The 26,434-nt window shown below is 42.4% G+C and overlaps 1 protein-coding gene across 3 annotated transcripts in view; it reads right to left on the bottom strand.

Annotated features, from left to right (window-relative positions):
• tns1a (tensin 1a) overlaps window positions 1-24,657 on the bottom strand; it is a 119,327-nt gene extending 94,670 nt beyond the window's left edge. For 2 of the 3 annotated variants that reach the window (XM_063465877.1, XM_063465879.1), the window contains exon 1: window positions 17,720-18,012. In XM_063465877.1, coding sequence (XP_063321947.1) covers window positions 17,720-17,896 — 177 coding nt within the window. In that variant the 5' untranslated portion in view covers window positions 17,897-18,012. Of the gene's footprint in view, window positions 1-17,719; window positions 18,013-24,552 lie in introns of those variants that run through there. The other variant, XM_063465880.1, reaches the window with a different exon arrangement.
• Between the last annotated feature and the right edge of the window lie 1,777 nt (window positions 24,658-26,434).

Genomic DNA, 26,434 nt, shown 5'->3' with positions numbered 1-26,434 from the left:
TTTTTAAAGACGGACACTCTACAGTACGCAGCGGTAGCATCTGTTCCACAATGTAGCCTGGCAGGGCTGGACTGGGACAAAAAAAATCGGCCCGGGCATTTTGACTAGAGACCGGCCCACCAGGTATTATAGGAAAAGCCATAAAGCCTTTGAATGAAAACAAACGCTGTTGTCACAGTGATGTACACTGTCTTGTTGGTATAAATGTATCAATCTAATAAACTTAAACCTACACCATCCTCCCTATTCTGGTATTGGTCGAGTTAACCTCCTGAACTATCTACAACACATAGTGAAAACCTGAAAGTAAGACAGAGAAGACTAGAGGTGAGACATGATCATTACTGATGACAGATTTAGATATATTTTCATAAATCATTCATTTGCCACATCAATAAACAGCATGGCAGGGCAAAATATTTTTTCTAACATGGCAACCTTTAAAAAGTGAAAGGAGACAGAGAGACAGGTGAGAAAGAATAAAACTTAATTGACTTTTTGATGGCATTTTACACACAGTACTGGTACAGAATCTAGAAAATGTGGGAAAATGCTGGCATCATAAACAGTACTTAGCTACTTCTGAAGAAATTATGATGGGACCCTAAAAAATTACTATGTACAATAATGGATTTCTATACATTTTACATCAGATGAAAACGTTTGTTGTAAGATTCAGAGCGATAAACAAACAAGAGAGAAAAGCCGATCAGCTGATCACTGATCAGTTTCATGATTGAAGTAGAAACAGAGGGAGATCACCATCGGCCCACCGGGCAAATGACCGGTATGCCCGATGGCCAGTCCAGCTATGTAGCCTGCAGTCATTTTTTAAGCTCACCTTCAGACGCTTTCTGTGCTGCTGAAGTAAAATCACGTTTTGCTGCGGTGTTATCCATGGATGATGAACAAGGCTCACTCAGAAGTGTTCGTCTATGCTCTCGTGTCAGGCGCTTCAGTAGATTACTCGCGCTATTAACAGCAGCCGATAGTTTTTTCTCCCCAGCACATAGCTTACATATTACTGTAATATTCTTGTCTGCTTGTTTCAGAAAAGTGAAGAGACGGGAATATGTCCATTTCGTAAAACAGCCACACGCTTCAGCCGAGTCCGACATCTTCCGCTGTAGAATACGACTATGCAGCAAACTGGCGCGAAATGACGTGCAGATGCACTACAGCGACGTTAAAGCGGCAGAGTTTACTTCTACGTTTAGAAGATAAATTATTGAAATTAAGTAATGATATTCAGCGAGTTTAATTATTTTACAATGTAACGCAAGTACATTGTAAGTAACTGTAATTAAAATACCTAAAAATGAACAGTAATTAGTTACTCTACTTTTTCAGTGGAAAAGTATTTACACCCAACACTGGTTAATTACCCTCTGCTTAGCCTTCCTGTTCTTAGTAGTGGCCCCTGAGTACCAAACACTCAGGCAGTAGGAGAGCACGCTCTCCACTGAGGTGTGTGAGAAGGCCAGCAGCAGCTTCTTCTCCAGGTTATTCTTCCTCGGGATATGGAGGAAGTGCAGTCGCTGCTGGGCCCCCTTTACCAGGGCGTTGGTGTTGTTGGTCCAGGTGTGATCAGCGGAGACGTGGGTGCCCAGAAACCTGAAGGTGGAGGCAGATTCCACCTGTTATCCTTTTACAATGGCAGGGGAGTGACCTGTCTGTGCCTTCTGAAGTCCATTATGAGCTCTTTTGTTTTAATGAAGTTCAGCTTCATGTTGTTGTCCAAGCACCAGCCTCAATCAGCAAGTCGGACAGATTGAGGCTGGTTAGTGAAGAAATCTTTAATCCAGGACCAGGTGGCAGGGGGGATCTGAAGGTGGTCAGTTTGGTAGTACAAAGACTGGACTTAAAATCAGCAAAAGAAAAAAAGCCAGTGTTCAAAGAAACACTTTAAACGAACTTCAGTAAACCTGAAGAACTATTGATGGAAACCACTTAAAAAAAGTAAAAGAAAGTTTGGCTTCTTGGCAGAAAAATATAAAAACAAGTAGTGGCTCAAGACTTTTGCACATTATTATAGCTCACTGCTTTTTCTACTACCATTGCTAATTTTAATCACTTCGACTACAACTAGACCTACTACATCTTCAAAGGACTGTAGGTATGATGAGGCTCACTGATGAAAGCTGCACTAAGTCGTGTAATCCTTTGCTTCATCATCTTTGAGCTCATTTTCCTGTTGCTTTCCAAAGCTCCCTGGCTTTTTTTCCCCTCCTCCATGTGCTGCAGTCAATTTGGCTCAAAGCTTTTTTCAAAAGTGTGTTTCTCAGCGTTTTCGCTCCCATATCTCCCTAAATCTTAATGGCTTTTGTCACACTGTGACACTCTCGCTATAAGTTCCAAAGAGGAATCCTGGCTGACCTTGGCTGGCCAGCAGCACACACAGCATATTAGAACAGGTAACTTCAAACAAACAATATGTTACATGCATGGTGATAATTCATGTAAAAAATTAATTATGAACCACTGCAACATCTATCTCTCGAACAGCCTTGTTTCTTCCATTTGTTTGTTCTGCTCAACAGCAGCAGCTCAGATTGATACAGAGGCAGACTAAACATTTTATCCATATATACTGATTAATGGAGAATTGGTTGAACCGACAGATTCAAAAGTACTGTGCCAGGTGAAAACATGATATAGGAAAAAAATAATAAAATATTAAAGTATTGCTTGGTATTGGTATAACGAGTATCTCCTCAACACTGTTTGCACTGACTTTAAGTGTAATATGAAATGTTACTGTAACTAGCTACTGTTATTACAATTGCTAGCCACTGTAAAAAAAATTGCCTTGATTTACAGAAGCACTAAAAAGTTTCTTGAATTGCCACCAAAAAGGCTTCAAAAGCAAGTCACTCTCCATAGACTGCTGTGTTAACATGTCTAGCTCTACAGCAGAAATAAATATGTTTATGCTACAGCATGCTACAAAACCAGTTTCTGTCTCTATAACTTAAAGGCTATTTTATTAAAACTGTAATGTAATTTTTAATATAAAAACCTACTCATTTTAACTTTATTAAGACTGAACTTACACTATACAACATAAGGGGTGAAGCTTTGAGAGATGAGTAGGTATAGCCACTCTCTGTTAGATAGCGCCTTAGCTAATTTGTGTCAGTGGGCTGTGATTGTGGTGTTGGTGCCTTTTGGAACATTTTCAATGCAAAATATGTGGCTCGCTGTGCGGTTAGCAGTAATATGACCACAGAAAAAGGGTGAGCTTTGAGTTTTGGTGAGTGACATTCAATCATTTTGTTTTTTTTGTATGTTACTTAGCAACAACCCATTGACTATGTTATGTCCGCTTAGGGGCTATACATGTTGAAAACGAAAACCAGAAAGTTTCTAGGACCAAATATTACATCCCCTACCCTATAGATAATACCAATTCATATGACAAAATCTGTTTATAGCAGGTTTAGCAGATTTCAGTGTGTATGAAATTCACCCCTAGGGTTGCTATGTATTCTTAATTTTATCATCTTCAAAACAAAAACATCACAGTGGGCCAGATGCTAACAGTGCTAGCTGTGTGGAGTTTGCATGTTCTCCCCGTGTTTGCGGGGGTTCTCCCTGGGTACTCCGGCTTCCTCCCGCAGTCCAAACACATGCAGTTAGTGGGGATAGGTTCTAAGAGAAAGAGAAAACGATGCGTTTTCTTTTGAAAACGCATCGTTTTCTCTCCGTTTTGGCGTCCCGTCCACACTGAGACTGCGTTTTCCTCAAGGAAAAACGCAGCGTTTTAAAAATGCTCTTGAAAACGCATACATTTCAAAACGGAGCTGCCCCGTCGCAGTGTGGACACTCGAAAACCAGACTTTCTAAAATGATGACGCATTTTAGTCATGTGATGCAGTCATGTGACCAATTAAACAAAGATAGCGGAGGGCATTATACAGCAGTTGTTTTGATTGCTCTCAATTTTGACAGCCCTAAAAAAGATTATTATCAGTTTGTACATGCTCCAGATAGCTTTTCTTCAAATTCTTTAATTCTCACTCGCTTTTGCGCATGCGCAGGACTGGAACGTAAGCGTTTTGGGCCGTTTCAATGTGGATGCGCAACTCTGTGAAAACGACTGAAAACGCTAGTGTGGACGCGGAGCATTTTCAGACGAAAACGCCGTTTTCAAATCTATCCGGGCTAGTGTGGACGTAGCCTAAATTGCCCATGGTGTGAATGTGAGTGTGAATGGTTGTCTTTCTCTATGTGTTAGCCCTGAGACAGACTGGTGACCTGTCCAGGGTGTACCCCGCCTCTCGCCCTATGACAGCTGGGCTCTAGCACCCCCCGTGACCCTGAAGAGGATAAGCAGAAGTGAATGGATGGATGGATGGATGGATCTGAAAGCCATTCAGATTAAACATGAGAGCAAACACCTGCTTAAGACTGGCATTTTTTGCAGCGTGGGCCTCACTGAGTTTATAAATAGCCTTTAAAGCTCCACAGTCTCGATGTTAAAGATGACCTGGCAGAAAGCCGGCGGCTAAACCAATCAGACGCAACCAGCTGTGTCACAGTCAGGTGCCATGGTTACCTGGCTGCCACAGCAACTGGGGTCAACATGTCCTGTCAAACAATGATAGATGGGTTGGGGGAGAAAAAACATACAACCACAAGTTTACACACACACACACACACACACACACACACACACACACACACACACACACACACACACACTCATATAAACATGAATGCACAGCCTGGCGCACGGGCCCACTGTGAATATCGAGACAACAGAAGTGCAAATGGCACTTGGATTTCTGCCATGTAGCATCTGGGATTCAACTTTTTTTTAAAAAAAAAAAGAAAAAGAAAGAGGGCAAGGGCCTCAGCAGCTGAAATGGCTAGTAATGAGCAAAGAGATCATGCGTTTACAAATGAAATGACTCTCTGAGTTTCTTTTTTTTTCTTTTTTTCTTTTCTAGGAATGAAAAATATATCTCAAGCTCACACTTAGGCATGTAATCAAAAAGCTGCTTCAGTAATGAATGCCATCAGTTTCTTAATCTTCCATGACAGACTGTATCATATGGTATGAAACAACTTGCTTCCTGTGAAGCTAAAGTTTTGCCAAGAAATTAACATTCAGGATGTTGGTAATCTCTGCTGAAACCTGACAGCACCAGCATATAAAAATATTAAGGTTTACCAGAGCATTTACATTGTCTACATCCTTTTACAAACCACGAGGTGATCCGACCTCTGCAGATGTCGAGAAAGTAAAAAAAAAATCCAACTTGAATCATGCTTTTTCATGAATACAACAGTAAACCCAAGTAAAAGGCCTTCTTTTCAGCATTATGGAAAGCTGATGTTACTTTCAGTGGTATTGTGATGACCCTAAAAAAAAATGCATTTTGACATTTTTAGCGCACAGCTGAGGACAGCAATGTAAAAGAGAAAGAAAGCTGTCCTCTGTGTCGTGCTAGAAGGAGACTCCCATGAGAGGCTTGAGAGAGAAAATGGAAAAGGAAGTTATGTGGAGAGACAGAGATACCGAGACAGAAAAAGAGAGGCTCAAGGTAAGGGAAATGGATGGATCTGGAGGAAAAAATAGAGGGAATAATGGGACAGAGTGGACAGGGTGAAAGAGGAGAGGAGGCGTTTTTTCTGAGTATGTGTGTCCTGGCATATAGACAGGAGGCCCAGTAAATCAAGGCTGTGTGCTCTTCTCCCCCAGTTGCACTTAGCTAATGAAAAGCATCACTACGCTACCTCGACCGCGACCCCACTTAGAGCAAAGATGTGGGAGGAGGAGGAGGAGGACGACGACTTTCTCAAAGGCATCGTTCTGTCCTTCTGATCAGAAATTATACATGAACACGAACTAGTCCTGGAAAACACACATAAAAGTCATTTATATCAATCCATATATATGCACATGCTGGACTGTTGGTGATAGACACATTTGTATCGTTTGTATCTTGGATGACTGCTTCGAGTATTTCGAGAAAGCATCTTGCTTTTATATTCGCAGTGATTCACATGGATACCCACACGTGGCAGGACTTGAAGAGTATATTAAAGTATTGTGAGGAACCACCTTTAGCAGCAATAACCTGAAGTTATTGTTTTCTGTATGACATTATCAGTCTCTCAGATCATTGTGGAGGAAATTTAGCCCACTCTTCTATGCACCGTTACTTCAGTTTATTGAGGTTTGAATTCATTTATGCAGAGCTCACTTAATGTCCAGCATTTCAGTTAGGTTGAGTTCTGGACTTTGACTAGAACATTGCAGCACCTTGACTGTTTTCATTTTCAGCCATTCTGTGGCAGATTTGCTGAAGTGATCGTCTTGTCGCATGAACCAGTATGCCCAGGCTTAAGTTGGTATATAAAGGAGGTCATAGTTGACGCAGTGACTGTAGACCAAATCATCACCCCTGATGGTCGGTATGCTGTGTTTGTGTTCATATGCTTTGTTTGGTCTCGTCTGTCCAAAGGACATTGTTCTAGAGGTTTTGTAGTTTGTTTAGATGCAGCTTTGCAAACCTAAGTCATTCTAAAAAATACCTTTTAGATAGAAATAGAGGAAATCCTTCCAAATAAGCCATATTTTTTGTTGTTTTTCTAATTTTGAGAATTTGAGATATAACATGTTGATTGCACCTTGAATTTGTTCTGGGAAGATGTGCAGATTAGAAGATTTACTGAATGTTTTCCACTTTCTCATTGCAGAATGGTGGACCGCAGATTATTTGAAAATAGTCTTATGACTCTCTATAATAAGATAATTGCTGATGTCTTTCCTTTGCGTTGTGTCATTGCTCCAGACCTGCGAGCTGCAAGAAATTCTGATTTTATCAGGATATTTATCTCACTTGCTGATGATCAGGAAACAAGCACATTTGATTAGCAGCAGATGACTACTTCTGATTCTCTTAATTCCCATGGAGGCAGTATAGGTGTACATAGTTTTTTTTACAGCACTGTTTTGAGTTATGTGAAAACTTTTTTTTTTTTTGCTTGACTGCATCTGCCCAGGGAAAAAAAAAAACCTTCTATGAACTAAGCCAAATACAAAGCTAAAAGAAAGTAATCGGCAGAAAGACAAACCAGCTGACTGCTAATATTGCTTTGCATCATTTGCAAAAAATATAAATCATTTGCTAACAAGTTAACAGCCATTAGCTACATAAATCTGTGGCTGCTTAGCGATTTGAGGTGTTGGCACCATTTAGAGCCTTCTGAACAGTTTGGATCCCTGGATCAACAGGCTACTTTAGCATTAGCTCATGACTTAACATTCCAGCCTTTTCTCACTTCTTGCTACTAAAAATGAAGTTTGGCCAAAATGCCAAACTCAAAGCTACAAAAAGGTAGACCATGCATCAAATTGGTAATGTCACAGTGGCTTTGTCCATATTTTGTATATGGGCCATACTGACACTACAGTTTTTTAAATAACCAAAACTTAATTAAAGGTTAGTTAATTTGAATACTATATTAAGTTAAAATGTTAAGGCTGTTTATGTTAAAAACTATATTTTAGCCTTGATACATTTAGCTAGCTTGTAGCTACAAAATCCGTTAAGAAGCATAGAAATAATGTCCTTCATTATATAATATTAATGTAAAAGTGTAAGAAAAACAATGCTGTGAATATGCTACATTTACATTATTAAGAGGCTACATTTTAAAACCTAATAAAATGGAAGCTCTCATATTACAGTTACTAAAAAATTACTAACGTGTGCTGAAACACAACTGGGGCATAGGTAATATTTTTGTAGGGTACTTACTTACTTACTATATCTTTCTTACATCAAGATATATTGAACCTGTTTTTCTGGCTATTTTTTTATTATTATTTATTATAATATAAGAAAATGAAACATATAGCCATCTATAGCCCATCTATGGTCACCAGTTCTGTCTGAATAAAGTATGGCACCAAACTCAAGAAGCCCTTTACAGAGAGCCTACACATATTTATACCAATATTTGTCAAGAGAAGAAAGCCTCAGTGTAAGGGTACGTGTTTGTAGTCCACACATCCTGTTTATGCAAGGTGCCTTTTGAGCTGCTACATCTGGCAGCTCAGAAGGCACCTTTTTCCCATAAATCCCGGATGTTCAAATCTGGAATCTCTCTCACACACACACATATATAGGAACATAAATGTCCCCACATCCAGCTTCATTCCCATATTCATGCAGACCTCCACATATGGTTCCACTTATAGCACAGTCAGAGGAAAGTCTTTCTGCATGAATTGAAAGAATGGTTGGAGGAAGGAACAAAGATGTGCAGTATTATCCTGGATAATGATGTAATTTGACACAAATCCTGGAGCTCATTAATTTTTCAGCGAGTGTCCCCCTATGTGCAATAAACATTTCCAAGAGACAATAGTGAAATAAATACAATCATTTAGAAATTAAAGTTAGTAGCTGGAGACATTTTTACCCAAAGGTTAGGGGTTTTCTGCATCATATTTAACAAAATGTGCAGAATGCTTATCAGCAATGCCATGTGAGACAGAAATGAGACATGATTTTCTGAATGAGTGACTACCTGGCTGATAGATGAGTCGGACAGATGGAGCAAATGAGTCATTATGTAAAAAAAAAAAATCAACTGTGGGGGGTGGGGGTGGGGGGGGGGGGGGGGGGGTTTACCAACCCGTCAATGATTCAATGAAACGAGCATGAGGAACAGGCCCACAGAAATAGAAAAGCCCAGCACCCCCCACAAGATGAAAAAGCAGAGCCACACCTGCTTTCAATTTCAACCAAATTGAAATTCGGTCAGGAACAATGGGCGCCTTTGTGAGGCATAGAGCGGGAGCAAACAACAGGGAGAAACATAAAAAGAAACTACAGAACGAGGATGACATTTGTAATGTTTGTATATAAGAGTCTGTGACAGCATTTACATGCTTTGAGCAATTACTTATTGTAGAAAAAAAGTTTTCCTAAACACATGAAAGCTATGGCGGTGCAATGGATTGTTCAATAACTCTTTACTGAATCTGATGTCTTTACCAGAATCTGTGTGAAGAGCACGAAACACTTCTATACGCTATTTGTGATCATTTACACGGAATTCAGAGTCTTATGTTTGTTTATCTGATGCTTTGATACTTTACATATACTTGTACTCTGCTGCATGTAACATGTGACTTAAGTACTTAAGTACACTACGCAAGTCAAATACTAAAGTATGACTTGAGTTTTTCATGTAAAACAAGTCAGATGTTGTTGTGTGTAGAACGGGTAGTACTTGCAGCTTTCTAACATAAAATTGTGTATTTTAACCCAACCTAAGATCTTTATGTAATGTTAACTAATCAGTTTTATCCAATCATACAGAAGTAAACCACTTGCACTTTTGCGGTCTTCATTTCAGAAATTTTTCTACATTGCTGTTTTTGAGACTGTGTGAACAAACCGCTGACTCTACATTTTATCTCAAAGACTAGTTGTTCCCTGTTTTTTGTTTAAAGAGCCCTGCAGCAATTTATCATAGCAGTTTCATAAAAGTGACACTCTCCTAAGAGGTAGAAGAAACAGTTGTCACCATCATCAGAGTACCAGCTGAGATATTGTGAGCTTTAGGCCATAGTATGAGTCAAATTCCTATTTCCTAAGACTCAGCTAAACAGCACCTTTTGTGTAATTATTAGTGTAATTCTTCATAGCTTAGATTTGACAAGGGGATGGAAACACTCCTCAGAGATTTTGCTCCATATTCACATGACAGCACCATACAGTTGCTGTAGATTTCGCAGTTGTACATCCATGATGTGAATCTCGTGTTCCTCCACGTCCCAAAGGTGTTCTGTTGGACTGAGATCTGGTGATTGTGGAGGGCAATTGAGAACAGTGAACACATCTTCAAGTTCAAGTAACCAGTTTGAGATGATTTGAGTTTTGAGACGTGTGTGTGTGTTATTCTGTTGGAAGCACCCATCAGAAGATGGTACACTGTATTATCCTGGCCATGAAGGTCATAAACAATGCTCAGTTGGAACTAAGGAGCCCAAAATGTGCCAAGGAAATATCTCTCACACCATTACACCACCAGGCTGAGCCGCTGACACAAGCCAGGATGGAAACATGATTTCATGTTGTTTGTTCCGAATTCAGACCCTACTATCTGATGTCTGATGTCAATCAGAAATCGAACCTCCTCAAACCAGGCAAGATTTTTCCAATTTCCTATTGTCCAACTTTGGCGAGCCATGAATCCTTTTGAATATTTCTGTCAGCGTCAGACTTTGTTCACATTTAAACTCTGCATCACCTCACTGTAAACTCTGCTCCTGCTGCCAGCCTCCACTCTCGAACTCTCTCTGAAACTGCGATCTCAGACACACAAATGGCATATCAAACAGCTGAAATTAGCACTTTGGCTATCATCAGTCCTCAAGAAGCTTTGCTCTGCTTCTTTCACCAGCTTTAGGCAGCACAAAACTAAGGTTTCCCAAAATTATCCTTGTCAGTTTGATGCGATGTTGTGCTGTGCCCCAACATTTATGAACATTTCCTTTTATAGTAAATAACAGAAGGGAGCGTGAAATGCCTTATCAGGATAGTCATTATTCTGGTTATAACCCCCAAGGGGCCTTCTTCACTGTGATTATGGCTACATTAGTGATTGCCAGGACAGAAGTGCCCATAATCAGAGACTGTTACAATCTACAGACATAGTTTACTCAAACAACACTTTAAGAACAAAACCAGACCAAATATATCCTTTCCTGTCTACCTCTATACACTGTGGGCATATGAATCAATGTAAAAGAACACACAAAAGACAGGAGTTCAAGATATTTTATTTATACTGCTGAAGCCGACAACCCCAGCGGACTCACTGACACTGTGGGCCAGTTGCCAGATTGTAGTAGATCCCAACATCGAGCATCAGCAAGTTGAGAAACACTTGTGTGTGTGTGGGTGTGTGTCTCCGTTCTCACTGCTTATGTGTGTGCAGCCTAGAAACATGTATATCAGTGCGTGAACCTGTGGGCGCATACTGTTTCCACGAGCTCGCGATACAATCAATACAAGGTGTAGACTGAGAGACACAAAGATCATTGGGCTGTGATCATGAAGTCTCAGCTGCTTATAATCATTAGTCAGCTGCTAATGAACTTAGAATCCATGTTTGCTAATGAGCTCTCCTCTCTTTGAGTCCATCTCTGGGGATTAAAAAACAAACAAACACGTAATCACAGCGAGTACAGGACAAGAACACAACAAGGATGCAGCTTTGAAATGTAAATGTGGAAATCGCATTACAACTTTGTGCATGTTGTTGAAGATGCTCTCTTTCATATACCTTCAATTTGCAGCTTTCTGCTACTTCTAGTACTTCAAGTTTTATAGATGCTATTAATGTCTGATTAATTTATTAGTCAACTAGCAGTAGCTTTAGCAGTTTAAGCTATTGACTGTTTCAGTTATATCAAAAATACATATATTATTTTCATCTCAGCAAGAGTGTTTGCTGATTTTGTTTGTCGTGCATACCCATCAGCAACTTCATCAGGTATACCTGTTCAACTGCCCGTAAACACCAATGTCTACAGTAGCAACTCAAAAAAGAGAGAATGCACAGACTGCTTCGAGCTGATAGGAAGGTAACAGTTATCCAAACATCCACTCATATAGGTATGCAGAAGAGCATCTCTGATTGCACAACACAATAGTCCTTGAAGCAGATAGGCAGCAGAAGACCACACTGGGTGCCACTCCTGTCAGCCAAGAACAGGAATCTGAGTTATTGGCTTACCAAAATTGGACAACAGAACATTGAGAAATCATCGCCTGGTCTAATTAATCTCAATTATTTCTGCAACCATCAGCTGGTAGTGTCAGAATTTGGTGTTAGCAGCATGAAAGCATGGATAAATCCCTTGGATCAGCAGTTCAGATTGTTGTTGGTGGTGTAATGGTGTTGGGGATATTACTTGATATACTTTGAGAATGTTGGAATGTGGGGTGATGGGGAATTTGCATCTTTATTATTACTTTTTATTGATTTATTTTTAACATCTACAGAATCAATATATGTTAATCACATATTGCTTTTGGATGTTGAATATTAGCAAGTGAATTGGAGATAAAGTACCTGAATTTCAGAAGCAGGACCACGCCTCCAAACACACTCCTTCCGGTTCTCATCTATATATTATCCCCCAGTTCTACAAGCTGTTTGTTCTCGTTTACGTGGATTTGGATTTGCTGGTTTTCTCTACTGACTCATCATGAAAATGCTAAATGGAAGACACGCTTGATTTGCTGTCTTTTTTGTCATACAGTATTTTTATTAATTCATCTATTTCTACATCTTTATTCCCAAATGGCCACCTATAATCTTAAACACTTTTTGATGTTTGAATGATCCACATACTGATCTGCAACATCCCAGCCAGAATCCATTAAACTTTACAGGCAGACATTCAGACTCAGGGATGAGAAGCGGGGGCAGAGTAGTGCACAGTACCCAGGGGAAGTGTGCTGAAGCTGGGTCAAGGGCTAGCTGGTGATAGCCCAAGGGCCTGGAGGAAGGCAACCAGTCACATTGGATATAAATCACCTGGTCACAGATACACAGAGAATTGTTTAGCCAGAGTGACAGCTACACTCTCTGAGGACAGTCTGAGTCTTGAAGATACAGTATCGCACGCCTCGATGCATATATACATACACAGACGCACACAAGTGCAAATGCACTGGTTAGAAAACGAGAGCATGGAGAAAGCTCCGATGAGAGTTGGTTGGAGGGATTTCTGGCTGAGGACAGTCAGTCCGTGTGGCAGCTGAACAGGACATGAGGTCCCTTTGGAGGCTGTTAAACCAAAACTAGGTCTGAGTGCAGTTTCATGTCATTTGGAGGTGGGTATCGACATCAAAACAGCAAATATCACAACCATGTGGAACTTTTTCATTGATCTTAAGCAATGGAGTTTGGAAATGACTTCAAATAATACAGCAGGTGATGAAGTCACAGAAAAGCCCTTTAAATAGGACTTAATTCTTCATCTTTTAGGTGCTCTCTTTAGGAGTAGATTATCTGCCTCCATCTCATCCTAACCCTTGGAGCTTTGTCACACCAACCCTCTGCATGTCTTGGTTCCTCAAGGAGGGCAAGTCCACCCTGTCTCTGCTTCACTCTCTTCTTCAACTCTCTGTCTGTTTCATTGAATGGTTGATCATAGATATCAAACTCATCTACCTTAACTACCTCTGCTCCTTGTTAGACCTGTCTCCCTCTCATTTCCACATACTGTACTGTCTTTCATTCTTCTTCTCTGCAGAGCAAACCTCCACCTTTCCAGGCTCTCTTCCACCTGTTTCCTACTCTCACTACAGATCACAATGTCATCTGCAAACATCATAGTCCAACGAGACTCCTGCCTGACCTCATTGGTCAACCCGTCCAACATCACTGCAAACAATAAGGGCTCAGAGCCGGTCCCTGATGTAACCCCATTAATCTATCTGTCACTCCTACCACAGAGCTCACCAGTTTCTCACTGTCCTCATACATGTCCTTCACCACCCTCACATACTTCTCTGACAGTCCCAACTTCCTCATGCAGTACCACAGTTCCTCTTTTGCCACCCTATAATATGTTTTCTCTAGATCCACAAAGACAAACTGAAGCTCCCGTTAACATTCCCCATATTTCTCCCTCAGCACTTTCAAAGGTCAAATGTCTTCAGCCAAGGTAGCACAGTTTTCACTGGCTTCCCGTTAGCCAGATGGTTTTACTTAATCCAGGACTCTCTTGATGATCGGAATGTTTCATTAGGGAAAGATTTTTTTCCCTGGATGCCTTTCTTGATGCAACCCACCCATCCAGGTTTGGTATCAACAGTTGGAGAACTCTGGCTTATGCTGCCCCAGCCCAGATGGCTGCATTCAAACTTATGCTTAATTAAGCAGATTGTTAGGAGGATGGTTTTTGGGTGGTTTATTAAAGTATTTCATGTTTACTGTAATAGTTTTCATTCTCATATAATCAATGAAACAGTCTTTATTATACAATAAACACAATGCATTGTTGCTCTTTTTGAAAAATCTTAAACTATTAGATTGTTGTCTGACTAAAAACCTTATTCAAGCTTGACCTGTTTTTTTCTGGACTTTTATATATTAAAGGGCTAAACATTATGCTGTGGGGAATTAGATACCACACATACAGACGCTGAAAGAGATTAATCTCTCAAGAATCTCCTCACTCAACACATGTTAATTACTAAGCAGGGATAGTAGACACTGTTATTACAACCAGGCCACACACATACACACACACACAATACAGAGGTGACACACACAGAGGCGTGGCAGGCAGTAACGGTCCAATCAAAGCTGGATTGATTTTCAGAGCTCACTGGGGATTCTGTTCAGTCAATAAAGGACTCTGTTAGACAACTGGAGGCATGATGGATCTACCATACATCTTTCCTTATAGTGTATCAGCTGCCATGTACTGGACTACAACACAGAATGAAATTGAGCAGTGCTTAAATCATGGCAGGTTTGCTATGTGGTGTGTTACAAAGTACTCTGTAAAATTTGCAATCACAATTTTTAGTAGCAATCAATAAAAAACGAAAGAAAGAAATGAAAATATGAAAAAGAAAAAACACAATACACAATATATAAATAATATCTTCTTTCTGATACTGTGCTTGTATTGTAAATATTTTAAAGCATTTTTTTTTTTTTTTTTTACAACCCTCAGTATTTTTGTACGGCCCACTAGAGGACCGCAAAACTTACACTTTGAATGTGCAGCGGAAAAACACGTGGAGGTGGCTACTGTTTGCATCACTGTGCAAACAAATACAATCAGGTACAAACAGAGAGACATAATCAGTCCCCAAAACTTTGGGGAGTTAATAGTTACAGCTAATTGCACGACCGCTAGCCACCTTCAACCTGTCCACCACTAGCGTGACAATCATGGTGGCAACGATGCAGGGTAAAGTGAATAAGGCCCACAGGCCTACAGACCACTTTGTTACTCCCTGACAACCACACATTGCTTTGGAAAAATGTGTATTCCCTGACTGGTTGGCAAATATCTCTACGTGATTTCTTTGTTGGCTAGCAGATTGCTGTGGTTGTCCATAGTTTGCATTATAGATACTGGCTTGTCTGCACATACTTGCCAGGGACTTTTCAAATAGTAGTGAAACTTTGAAAAATGTGACACAAACCAGAAACAGAGACCATCATTAGTCTTCAAAGTAAAAGTTGTGGCTTTCAAAACATGTCAGCTATACCAGTGAGGAACAGATTTTACTTCGAAGATGAACATTGTTCAATTCTGATTTGTGACATAGGAGGAGGCTTTAGGTGCAGCACCCTATTTGAGACTGATTTCACTTGGCAACAGGTAGGAACCTTCAGGAACTCTCACCAACCAGTCTGGGAATAGTCGTCTTTCCTTCACAACTGGTGGTTGTATCACATTGGGTATGGAGGGCAACTCTTGAGCAATGTGCAGTTGACTTCACATGAAAAACCTCTATGGAAGTCTATGACAAAAAAGTCCTTAATAAACTTGATCTCTCTAATTACTTTCCTTACACGTATTTATGAGCTCAGTCACTAATTAAGAGTGCTACTGAATTATTGATCATGTCATTTTTTGGTAATTTTGTCTTTCACCAAGGAGGCAGTTATACTGTCAGCTTCATCCCTCTCATTACGTCCTTCATCAACACACCAAGATGGCTACAGTCAAAATGGTCATCTTCAAAACAGGACTTCACAAAGCAATGGATGACAGCACCGTAGCTACAGTTTAGCAAGAACAAACATAATGGCTCAAATGGGCCACTAGGTGTAATGACATTAATAGCTGTTAAATGTTACAGTAGTTACAAGTAGTGGGTGAGTGGATGAAAAGGTAAGCTAAAAGTTGATAAGTGAGTATAATTCATAAATAATAAGTTGAAAATTGTTCAGCTCCAGGAAAAAGTAAGTAAGATGTTATTAAGAAAGGGTTTTTAGTCTTTCTGATTGGGTGTATTGTATGAAAAGGTTTGGAACCACTGATCTTTGGCTCCAAAGTGACTACACTATGAAAAAGCAATACTAAGATGTTGCTTAGTAAAGATGCTGTAAGTGTTAGCAAAGACAACCAATAACGATGAAGCAGAGAGTGGCGGTCTACAGTCCAACGTGCAACAGTGCAAAGTAGCTTGACCATAAACCCTGGGGTACCCTGGTTGCACTCGGATAAACACGGGCAGGAAATTCTTCTGCAAATTTGTTAAAAAAATATACCGCCGGCTGCTGTGTCGAATAACAGTTGTTGTTATTCTTAGCAGGGTTCCTTAGCATATTGTAGAGCAGTAATGAGCTCACAGAAGTGTTTAGCCAGTCCTATAGGAACTAGCCCGCATTTGTGGCTGTTTCTGTCAGGATGTCAAATCTAATATTCTCCCTGTGTGCGTGGGGCTGATAAATTATTAATAGCGTGTATTTGAGGAGCTTTCTTAGAACCTGCTTCTTGCACGTCACTCAGCCTCTGCTCGTTACTCCTCTTTCCTCCCTCTGCTAACGTCACGCCTCACGACATTCATCTCCGTTTCCTTTTCCTTCCCTTTTCAGCCCTCGTCTCCTTTTGTGGATGTGATAATATTGGAATTGGAAGCTTTGCATCTGGACAACTCAATGCCTCACTTTGAGTGCGTGGGAGCTTTTCCTCCACTCTGCCTCTTTCCCCTTGCATCTAAATGGCTCTCTGCTCTGCTGCAAGCTACAGAAAAGTAGGGCAGATGCCTCATTTAACACTTGGGTGCAATCATTGAGCAGTGTGTATACATTACACAACCCCCCCAAAAAGCAAGAAATTCATCTCCTTCTCCAATAAGGTGGTGCTGCAGCTAGGTTTGTAAAAAGCTAAAGCATCTGATGTGTCAATATATCAACATGCAAAAGCTGTCATTTCAAAAACGCCACATTTCACATGTTTAGGAAGAACTGTTTGAATCTAATCTGATTTTATGCAACTATGCAAGAGAGAAATATTTGTTTCCAATGTTTCCCCACATCAGGGATTGGCCTGCCCAACTTTTGCTTAATTTCTTTTCTGTTTTATTGGTATTTTGGTTTCCGCCCCTGGTTCCTGACACACTCAGTCAGTCCGTGATAGGAGAAGAAGTGAGCAGCAGCAGATTAAATTATACAGGAGAACCCAGAAATAGCTCTAATGCCGAGGCCGCGTGGACTCGGCGCAAGAACATGGCGATGTAAGTCGCCACTGAGCAGTCAACTAGATTATCCCTGAATGCATCACAGCATAAAGCGGACTGCTGTAGGTTTGACTGCCGTGCAGCTATCTGATGGGATGAACTTGACCTTTAGTAACCAAAAAATATAAAAGACGCTAGAGGAGGGATCTAACATTCAGGGTGGATTAAAGGGCCATTAGACCTTTAAATTTTGGAGCAGTCACCTTCCAACTTCCAGCTACGTTAAACACGTAAAACAGAGGAAGCAGCTGAGCTGAACTGTCCACACCTTCACCCACCATGCGTAAACACAACCACCCACATGACAACATCTAGAAAGGTCACAGAGCGTGTTAAAAAAAAAAAAAAAAGATAAGTAAAACTTCACGTTTGGAAATACCTCTGCCAAATATCACATCTCTTTTGTTGCTTACAGAAAGATTGACGCCTGAGACCTGCACGCATGCCCTTCTCCAATCTCTTACCCAAAACATGCAGGAGAGGCAAACCCAGGTCCTGGCCCTCCCTGCCAGAGCAGAGGGCATCGGCAGAGACACGGAGGGCATCCTGCAAAAAAGATGCCACTCGAGGGGGCTCCCCAGCCTCACAGCTGAAATCCACAGTATTCCCAGAAATTCCCGGCAGTTCCACACAGGCCGCATAAATCCATGCCAGAAGTGCGAGGTGCACCGAGGGCGGGGAAGCAAACCCTGCTCTCGTTTTTCTCACTCTGATGGCCTTAAGTCTGTCTCTCTCATGTGAGCTCCCTCCCTCTCTTGCTTCTATCCCTGCTCCTTCTCACTCACTCCTGCCTTCTTGAAGTGTGGTAACTTTATTCCGTGGAGCAAAGGGGGAGGTGAGTCTTCATTTTTTTTCCCTCTCCCTTCCAAAACTCCCTTCTCCTCAAATGATCCTTGTTAACCCCTCCTTTCCCTCCTCTCCACACACATATACACTCTATTCATTGACCACCCTCCACCCTCCCTCAGCTTCCTTACATGGCATACCTCACCTCTCTTCCCCCTCCACCTCTCTTCTTCTGCAAGCATGCTCGCTCATGTCTGCGCTAATGTCACTTCAATTTTTCATCGGCAACCCCCTTTCCTGTTTCCAGATCCTCTCGCTCTCTACTCCAAAATAACTGCAGGACTTGCCGGCTGTCATGACACAGCTGAGGGAGGCCAGGCAAACTGCTTACATGGAAAAAAAAAATAGCAGGTACTCGCTTCTGTCGCTGCACATGCAACCTCATGCGTACGTCCTTCAGGAGCCGAGGTGCACATATGCTCACAATAGTTAACATGTGGCAAAATTAGTATTAAGCCTCGTTCCGATGTCCCAAAAGTGCTAGGCTAGCAATTTTCCCCACAAAGCTGGGTTCAGTTATGGAAGAAACATTGAAAAAAACCCACAAATAGTCATAATTAATGCAGCTAAGGGAGCGATGCCCAAACTAGTATGACACCAGAAATTCGCTTCCCCTTAAGACCCTTCTAGTCTTGTCTGTTCTTGTCTATTTTTAACATGTATTCCAATAAAAGTATTTAATAGTGCCATATTTAAAAGAGACTTCTCAATGCAGTGATTTTTCTTAAATATATATCATTTAATATATCCTTGTAATAAGGTCCTAAAATTGCCAGTCTAGTTGACCTGGTGTAGCATACCAAAAGTATTCACTAGTTTGCCTTCACACACACATAAACTTGAGTGACATCCCATGAAGTCAGATCACCCTTTGCAGCTATAACAGGTTCAACTCTTTGGGGAAGGCTTTCCACAGGTTTAGGAGTGTTTATGGGAATTTCTGTCCATTCTTCCAGAAGTGCTTTTGGGTGGTCAAACACTGATGTTGGACGAGAAGGTTTGGCCCACAGTCTCTGCTCTAATTCATCCCAAAGATGTTCTGTCGTGTTGAGGTCAGGACTTTGTTCAGGCCAGTCAAGGAAGGGACAATCCCCAAACTGTTTCCACAAAGTTAGAAGCATGAAATTGTCCAAAATATCTTGGCATGCTAAAGCATTAAGAGTTCGTCTGACAACTACCGTTGTCCTGGCAACTGCCAAACCCAGACTCCTGTAGATAGAGAAGTGAGATTCGTCAATCCAGAGAACAAGTCTCCACTGCTCTAGGGTCCAGTGGTGGCGTGCTTTACATGACTGTGACCTTGGCATTTAGCCCCAAGTGTCCATGCAGAGTTTCGAGCACATACTTGCTCATACAAAATCACATTGCAGGATATCGTCATTGTTGTTGTGACAATTTGCTTGTTATAGGGAATTAGCTCCATTTTCTTACCGTGGAAGTGTACATCCTATGAAAACCTTTCGAACATGCTAGGCCCTGGTCCCTCAATGAATTCTCTATCCGAAACTAATTTTTGTTGCTTCATTTACCCCGCCTTTGAGCACAACTTTACTCGGATTGGCTGCCCCCCATAAACACAAAATTTGAATAGCAAATTTTAGTGGAAGTACTTTGGTTGTTTAAATACTACATATCTAACAAATTGTGCAGGCTTTCCATCTTCCCATTCCAACCGCCCCCACTTATGCCACACATTTCTATCTGCATGTATGTAAATATTGCACAGCACATGACAAGGGAGTTACTACATGTATGTGTATGCAAACCGCAGCACTGGATCCACATTAAATCAGCAGTGGAGGTGCATTACATCACTCCACAGTCAGATCCATAAAGGGCTAAGAGCCAATTCATTTTGAGAAAACACCTTCTATTGATCCCTGCTGCTCTCCATCACTTACACTGTAACAGTTACCTCAATCCATAGGCTAACCTGACACATAATCCGTGTGTGTGTGGGTTTATGTGTGGGTCTGCCTTTGCAAGTATTTTATTAACATAATGTCAGCAAACAGGACACATGGGGGAAATGCCGCAGGGTGTTCTATGGCTGTCCTGAACTCCTTTTTTAAAAATTGATTTCAGTGTCTGTGTTTGATACAAGACAACTTCCACTTCCCTACAGCTGACTGGTCTAAACTGGGTTGCTAGCAGCCTCTAGTGGCCTTCAACCAACCTTGAGACACACTCATAAGAGCACCAGAAAGCATTTCTCAAATTTTGGGGCTCACGCATGCATCTCATGTTGTTCCTTTCTCCTCTGATGGAGCCAGAGTAGCCATTTAAGTGATACTTTACTACCTGCGAAGCACATTGATTTTGGCTCCGCTACTGGGAGTGCTGGATTTTCTCAGTACAACATTTTTGCACAGTTAGGTCAGGTTCTTATTCCCTTATTCCCACTGCAACATGCCGGAGCTCTTTGAAACAGGCAGACGGGCAGGCAGCACACAAGCGTGCGCACACACACTTTGTTTCCCACTGAATTGCACCCATGGAAAAGCAAATTTAGGCCATGGGACAGTAAAATTCCCTTTAAAAATCTACACTAAAGGCATTAGTGTATCACTGTACCTTTTTAAAGGTTGTAGGAACTCCGATTTATGTGTATTTTCACTGATAGGGTGACATTTGATCACTAGCTCCACTAATGTGAACAAACAGATGACAAAAAAATTCAAAAGGGAAAGGAGAGAAGAGAGAGAGAAAAAAGTCAAAGATATGAATTCCACACTCCTCTAGAGTCTCTTCTTCTGTCGCTGGAGAATCCATCACATTAAAGCTTTAATGCTAGAATAACAAAGCATCCATCACGTTGAACGCCCCAGAATACAGAGAGCCATTCAGGGCAAAAGCCTGCAATTCCCTGGGTGCGGTACCTGTGCGCTGTTCACCAAGGCTGGCCAACATTTTTTTTGTTTGTTTGTTTGCTGTGGAAGTTAGGAGCATGTGATAAATGCAACAAGCAATAAATTAGGTTTTTGTGCATATCCTACTGAGGCAGAGCCCAGAGAGCTGACTGACTGATGTGAATTTACAGCTCAGGCTGACTTGAGTTAAACATATTCGAAGGGAAGTAAACAAAATATACAGGACAGGAGGGGGAGAAGGTGGAGGAGATAAATACAAGTGGACACAGGCGTAAACAGGGGCGAGAATAAAAGACGGAGAAGAAGAGGACAAAAGGAGATGACAGAAGAATCAACAGGAAGTGAAACGAAAGGATGGGAAACGCAAGGAAGGAAAGGAAGAGGCAGCAAAAAGAAAGATAGCTAGATGAAATAGGAGGAAGGAGATGGGAGACTGGAGAAGGACATAAAGAAAGAAAATAAAAGGAGGAAGAGAGGAAAAGAGGACGGGGTATTGGGAAAGTGAGACATGGTTTAGTCAATTTAAATGAAAAAAGAAAGGAAGGGAAATATGTGTGAATGAGAGGAAGCTGCGTAACACAAAACATAGTAACACATACGACCAGCACAGCTTCCCTCACTCTCCCGACTCTTTCTTTCATCGTACGTTCACAGTCACAAACGCACAAACCCGCAGTATCCCCAGCTGCATCTCCTGTAGTAACCCAGCCCCAATCCACGGCGACCGTGTGAGGCGGGTTACCATGGAAACTGAAAACCTCACATCAGTCCTCGGGGGGAAGGCGCACAGAGCCTTACCTCTCCACTTTCACCTCCCAGTCAATCACATGACCAGCTCTAGTGCTGCAGCTGGAGTGGCAGAGCAGCAGCAGCAGAAGTAACAACTCACTGAATGTGAATGCTGACTGCAGAAGACGAGACAACACTGGGATAATACAAACCTCTATCGCAGAAGCTCTATGTGCAAAAAGTTGCTAAAGGTGTTAAACTGTAGCTCTAATGGACACATAACTAAGAGAATGGTGATAAGATTTCCACCTGCTTATCCAACCAGGGATGCAGGGGGTTAGATCCTAACCCAGTTCACACTGGATGAACAGGTCACCAAAAAAAGAAAGACTAATCCGAATCCACATCTACAGCCAATTTAGCACACTTGGACTAAATTACCTGTGTGAAACACAAGCTGGAAGAAGGAGAACATGCAAACACAGCTCAGAAAAGTCCAAGATGGCCTGCAGGTTCAGATAAGGTGGAGGTGTTCCCGGGTAAAACATGTTGAACAAAGTTATGCCCTGTCAAGATGTCAAGGTGAGCCTAGGTTATAGCCTCCTACATGCCCAACTGGCTGTCTTATTGCCAGTGGGGCATAGGGCACACTGCTTCACCTGCTCACAGTTGCTGTGATTCTGCCAGCCACTCTGCAACCCAACTCCTTCTTTCATGTCGTATCTGACTTAAATTCATATCTGTTGCCACTGATTTGTTCTACAATATTTATGTAATTTTTTATGCATTGATTATGTAATCATATTTTTTAAGATAATGGTCCTTAGTTGGTGGGCAGGAAGAGGTAGTACATGCTCACACTGTAAATGCACCCAAAATATCTGCTGCAGCAGGAAGGATTCAAATCCACCCCAGAGACTTTAAAGCTTCCTTACATCTTCCTTGTGTCACACCTGCTCACCAATGAGGGATGCAAAAAACCCCAATATCTTAAATTGTTTCTTTATTTGGTTGCTGTGGAGCCTGTTTTCTTAAAATAAGTGAAAACTACCTTCCCCATCTTTTTCAATTAATGATAGAAGTTTCTAGAAATAAGTCTATACAGAGGACGCTGCTACAGAGTCCAGAAGACAGTTCTGCTTAATTGCTCAATTACTTGAAACGATTTGAATGACATAGTTTAATTATGTAAAGTGCATGCATAGTCATATCCCTGATGACAAGCATTTATCCCCTGTTGCAGTACGGATACAAGAACTGCATCCAATAAAAGCTAGGGTCATTCAAAAAAAAAAAAAAATCTTCATTCACCGATTTATAGATTGTATTTATGGAGTGGATCTGAGACTGAGAGACATTCAGTTTTTTACTCTACAATGAAGACACAGCCGGTGCTGCCAGGACTGAGCAAAAGCTGCGTCTGAATAAACCTCATGAATTGGGGATTCATTGTAGAAGCGCTAGCAAGCTTCACACACATTTACACACACATACAAGAGAGTGCGACGGTGGTGGTGGTGGGGGGAGTAAGCGCGGGTGTAGAGATAAGGAGCTGCGGCAGTGAGGTGTGGGGGTGGGGGGTTGTTGCTGGTATTGGCGCTGGTGGGAACGTGTTGGGGCTTAAAGAGATGGGAGGCTGCAGCAAGCTACGGTGTCACCAGGACCAAAAATCCCCACCGTCACCAGACTGTGGAACGCCACTGCTGCTCTAAATGTTCTCACAGGAGCGCAGCACTGCAGCGCTCGAGCTGCAAAACCCTCTGACTGAGATGTGTGTCTGTGATCGAACGCTTTCACAGTGCACGTTCGGCCAAAGACGATGACTGAAATGAAGGATGCGAGGGCATGTGAAAATTCCAAAAGGTGTCTTCTCCTTATGGGAACATTCTGGCTAGGAGACATATAATTTTACTGCTGAGGCTGCGGTGTGTTACGCTGATTTGTTTCTAGCCTTAGGACAACTGCTATGCAGTTTAAAAAAGTATCAGGTAAAGAAAATGACCTTTAAAAAAAGATCACCCCAAGCATTTTGTGTGGTGTCTTCGCATGTGTGCGGCTGTGGACATGAGGAAACCGTGGTATTTAAACATGTGAGAGTTGTTACACATGATTGATTATGTCCTGAAGGAAGTTACAGCTTATAAAACTGAGTGTGCATTTGGCCAATCTCATTCACCAACTTCCACATGACCATCGGAATATGTCGTATGGATGAAAGCTTACAACCTCCTTTCCAGGATGGCATGCAATAGCATTAGATGAATTGGGGGTGGGGGGTGTATCAGGAGCTCTTTCACCCCCACTGAATAATGGTGCATTACCATTCTGCTGCTGTAAAAGCAAGGTGACCCATATCAACCCTGAGGTCCAAGTGCTTGGTTCTAGAGGCAAATTCACAACCTGATGCCCGTGATTCCATCTCTGTCGCCACCATTATTATCTGGAGCACCTGCCTGGAGATCTCTTGGAGATGTAACACTGACCTTGAAACAGCACTTAGAAAGAGGCACACCAACCGGTTTTCCAGGGCCCGCGGTCCACGATCGGTCATCAAAAGCTCATTTTCACAGCTACGTCATTTGATGGTTTAACCAAAGCCAGCTGTGTGCGTGCTACAGCTGAGCGTGGTGATTCTTAGGAAGGCCTGTTCTTGTGAATATTTCATGCAGCGTGAGGATTTCAGACACACTCTTGTTGCCAATCTTTGCAGAAGAAAGGTCGAAGCAAGCCACAAAAGACTACATGTGCAGAATTTGTCCTCTAAGTCCACTGAATTCCTCCTCAGTCTCCCATTCCCAGCATCCTTCTCTCTCTCTCTCGCTCTCTCTCTCTCTCATTGTGTGAAGCCTTACCTTGTTTCGTTTGGCCCCCCGCAGAGGAAAGAAGCAGGCGAAGAGGAACTTGCCCCAGCTGATGACGGCAGCCAGGCACCAGTTGAGGCGAGCCATGCCTGCGTCTGTCCCGTCTTGTCTGCCAGCCTCTTATCGCTCTAGCCCCCCACCCCCCACCCCTCAGAGGTCTGGAATAGGATCTTGTAACCCCCAACTATGCCCACCTCCCACAAAAAAAAGAAGAATGATATCAAGGAGGAAAAAGATCACAAAGAGTCACGAAACCTTCTCGTCCTAGTCCGTTGAGCAGGTGCGAAGTGAAAATGTTCCTTCAAGTCAGATGTAGTTTAGGGGTGGGGGAGATTTCTTTTTCTTTCTGTGGTGGTCTTTGGCAGTTTTCGGGAAACCTGTCTGGCTGTGTGTCTGCAATTCCAATTTGAAAGGGAAGTGGCGGTGGCGGCGGCGGTGACGGGGTAGATAACTGGGGCTACTGGCGTCCCACAAATGACTAGACCCTCAGATGGTCTAGAGGGATCCACAGCATTCAAAAGCCTAAAACTGAGTCCCTGTCTTCCCATCCATCCGTCTTTCCCATGACCAATTCCACTCTCAATCCTCCTCCGTTCTCCTGCTTTCCAAAGCCGGGTCTAGATGAGTCAGTCCTCAAAGTGTGATGAGCACCGCCGGCTGCAAAGCGCGAAGAGCCCGACACTGATCGACGACACTGTTACACATACACGCGCATTGCCGCTGCTGCTGGCATGCCCACACTCACTTGTCTCTCACACGCGCACACATACGCTCGCCTGCGAATAACACTGTCCTGGTGGTGCATACATCCATGGGCAGAAGAGCCCCCCTCTCTCATTACAAGGCTCCCCTCCAGGCTCAGGATCCCCCGGTGGTTCGCACTCACACTCCGCTTACACACACTTGTCCACCTCTCTCGGTCTGTGCTGCTCTCTCACACATACATCGATGCTGCAGCACTTACTCAGTCAGAGCGGGAGGAGGGGAGCAAAAGAGTGAAGAGGAAGAGGAGGAGGTGGAGGTGAGGAGGGGAGGAAGAAAGGGAGAAATGACTGGGAAGAGAAAGGGAAAAAAAAAACGATAAGACAGAGGCTTTCTGTTGAGTGTGTTCATTCAGTGTTTATATTCCAGGGGTGACGCCAGAGTCAGCGAGGAGACCGAGAAGGCGGCAATGTGCGCGTGTATGAACGAAAGTGCGCATCAACTAGTGATAGCTATGAGAGGTGGAGGAGTGACAGGAAGGACCGTGAGAGTGAACAGAGGAGTCAAAATGGATGGACGGGAGGCATCGGGGGAAGGAAGAGAATGACATTAAAAAAAAGGGAAAGCAGAGAGTGCGCAGCATATACAAACACACACACACGAAGGGACACGCGGCAGCCGTCACGGTGCAAGGCTGATACAAAGCAGGCACAGGGTGATGATTATTTTGTGTGTGTGTGCATGTGTGTGTGCAGAACTGGGTCGAAGGGAGCTAAGGAGGGAGGAGAGGAGGAAGAAAGGATGGAGGATGAGAGAACAGGAGAGGAGAAGGGTGTTGAATCATTGTGTCTTGGGTGATTATTTCCCTTTTCTCTCCCCCTTTTCTCATATGTACACACACACACACACACACACACACATACACACACGACTGCAGGTGGTGCACAGGCTCGTTCACTCTGCTGCAGTCTCTCTACGCTTCAGTGGGAGCACATTCTCACTGCAGAACGCTGCCACCCCCCCAAACCCCACAACCCATCCAATCCCCGACCCCTCCCACCCAGCACACCACTGCCACACCAACGCAATCACAACACATCAAAGCAATGAGCGAGGGAGATAAAGTGTAGAGAGTATGCTGTTCTGTCAACCAAAGCTAGCTGAAACTGAG

The sequence above is a fragment of the Pelmatolapia mariae genome, linkage group LG23 (genome assembly GCF_036321145.2).
Source record: "Pelmatolapia mariae isolate MD_Pm_ZW linkage group LG23, Pm_UMD_F_2, whole genome shotgun sequence".
Lineage (NCBI taxonomy): Eukaryota > Metazoa > Chordata > Actinopteri > Cichliformes > Cichlidae > Pelmatolapia > Pelmatolapia mariae.
Note: the sequence above shows the minus strand (reverse complement) of the source record. Positions and strands in the feature narration are given on the sequence as shown.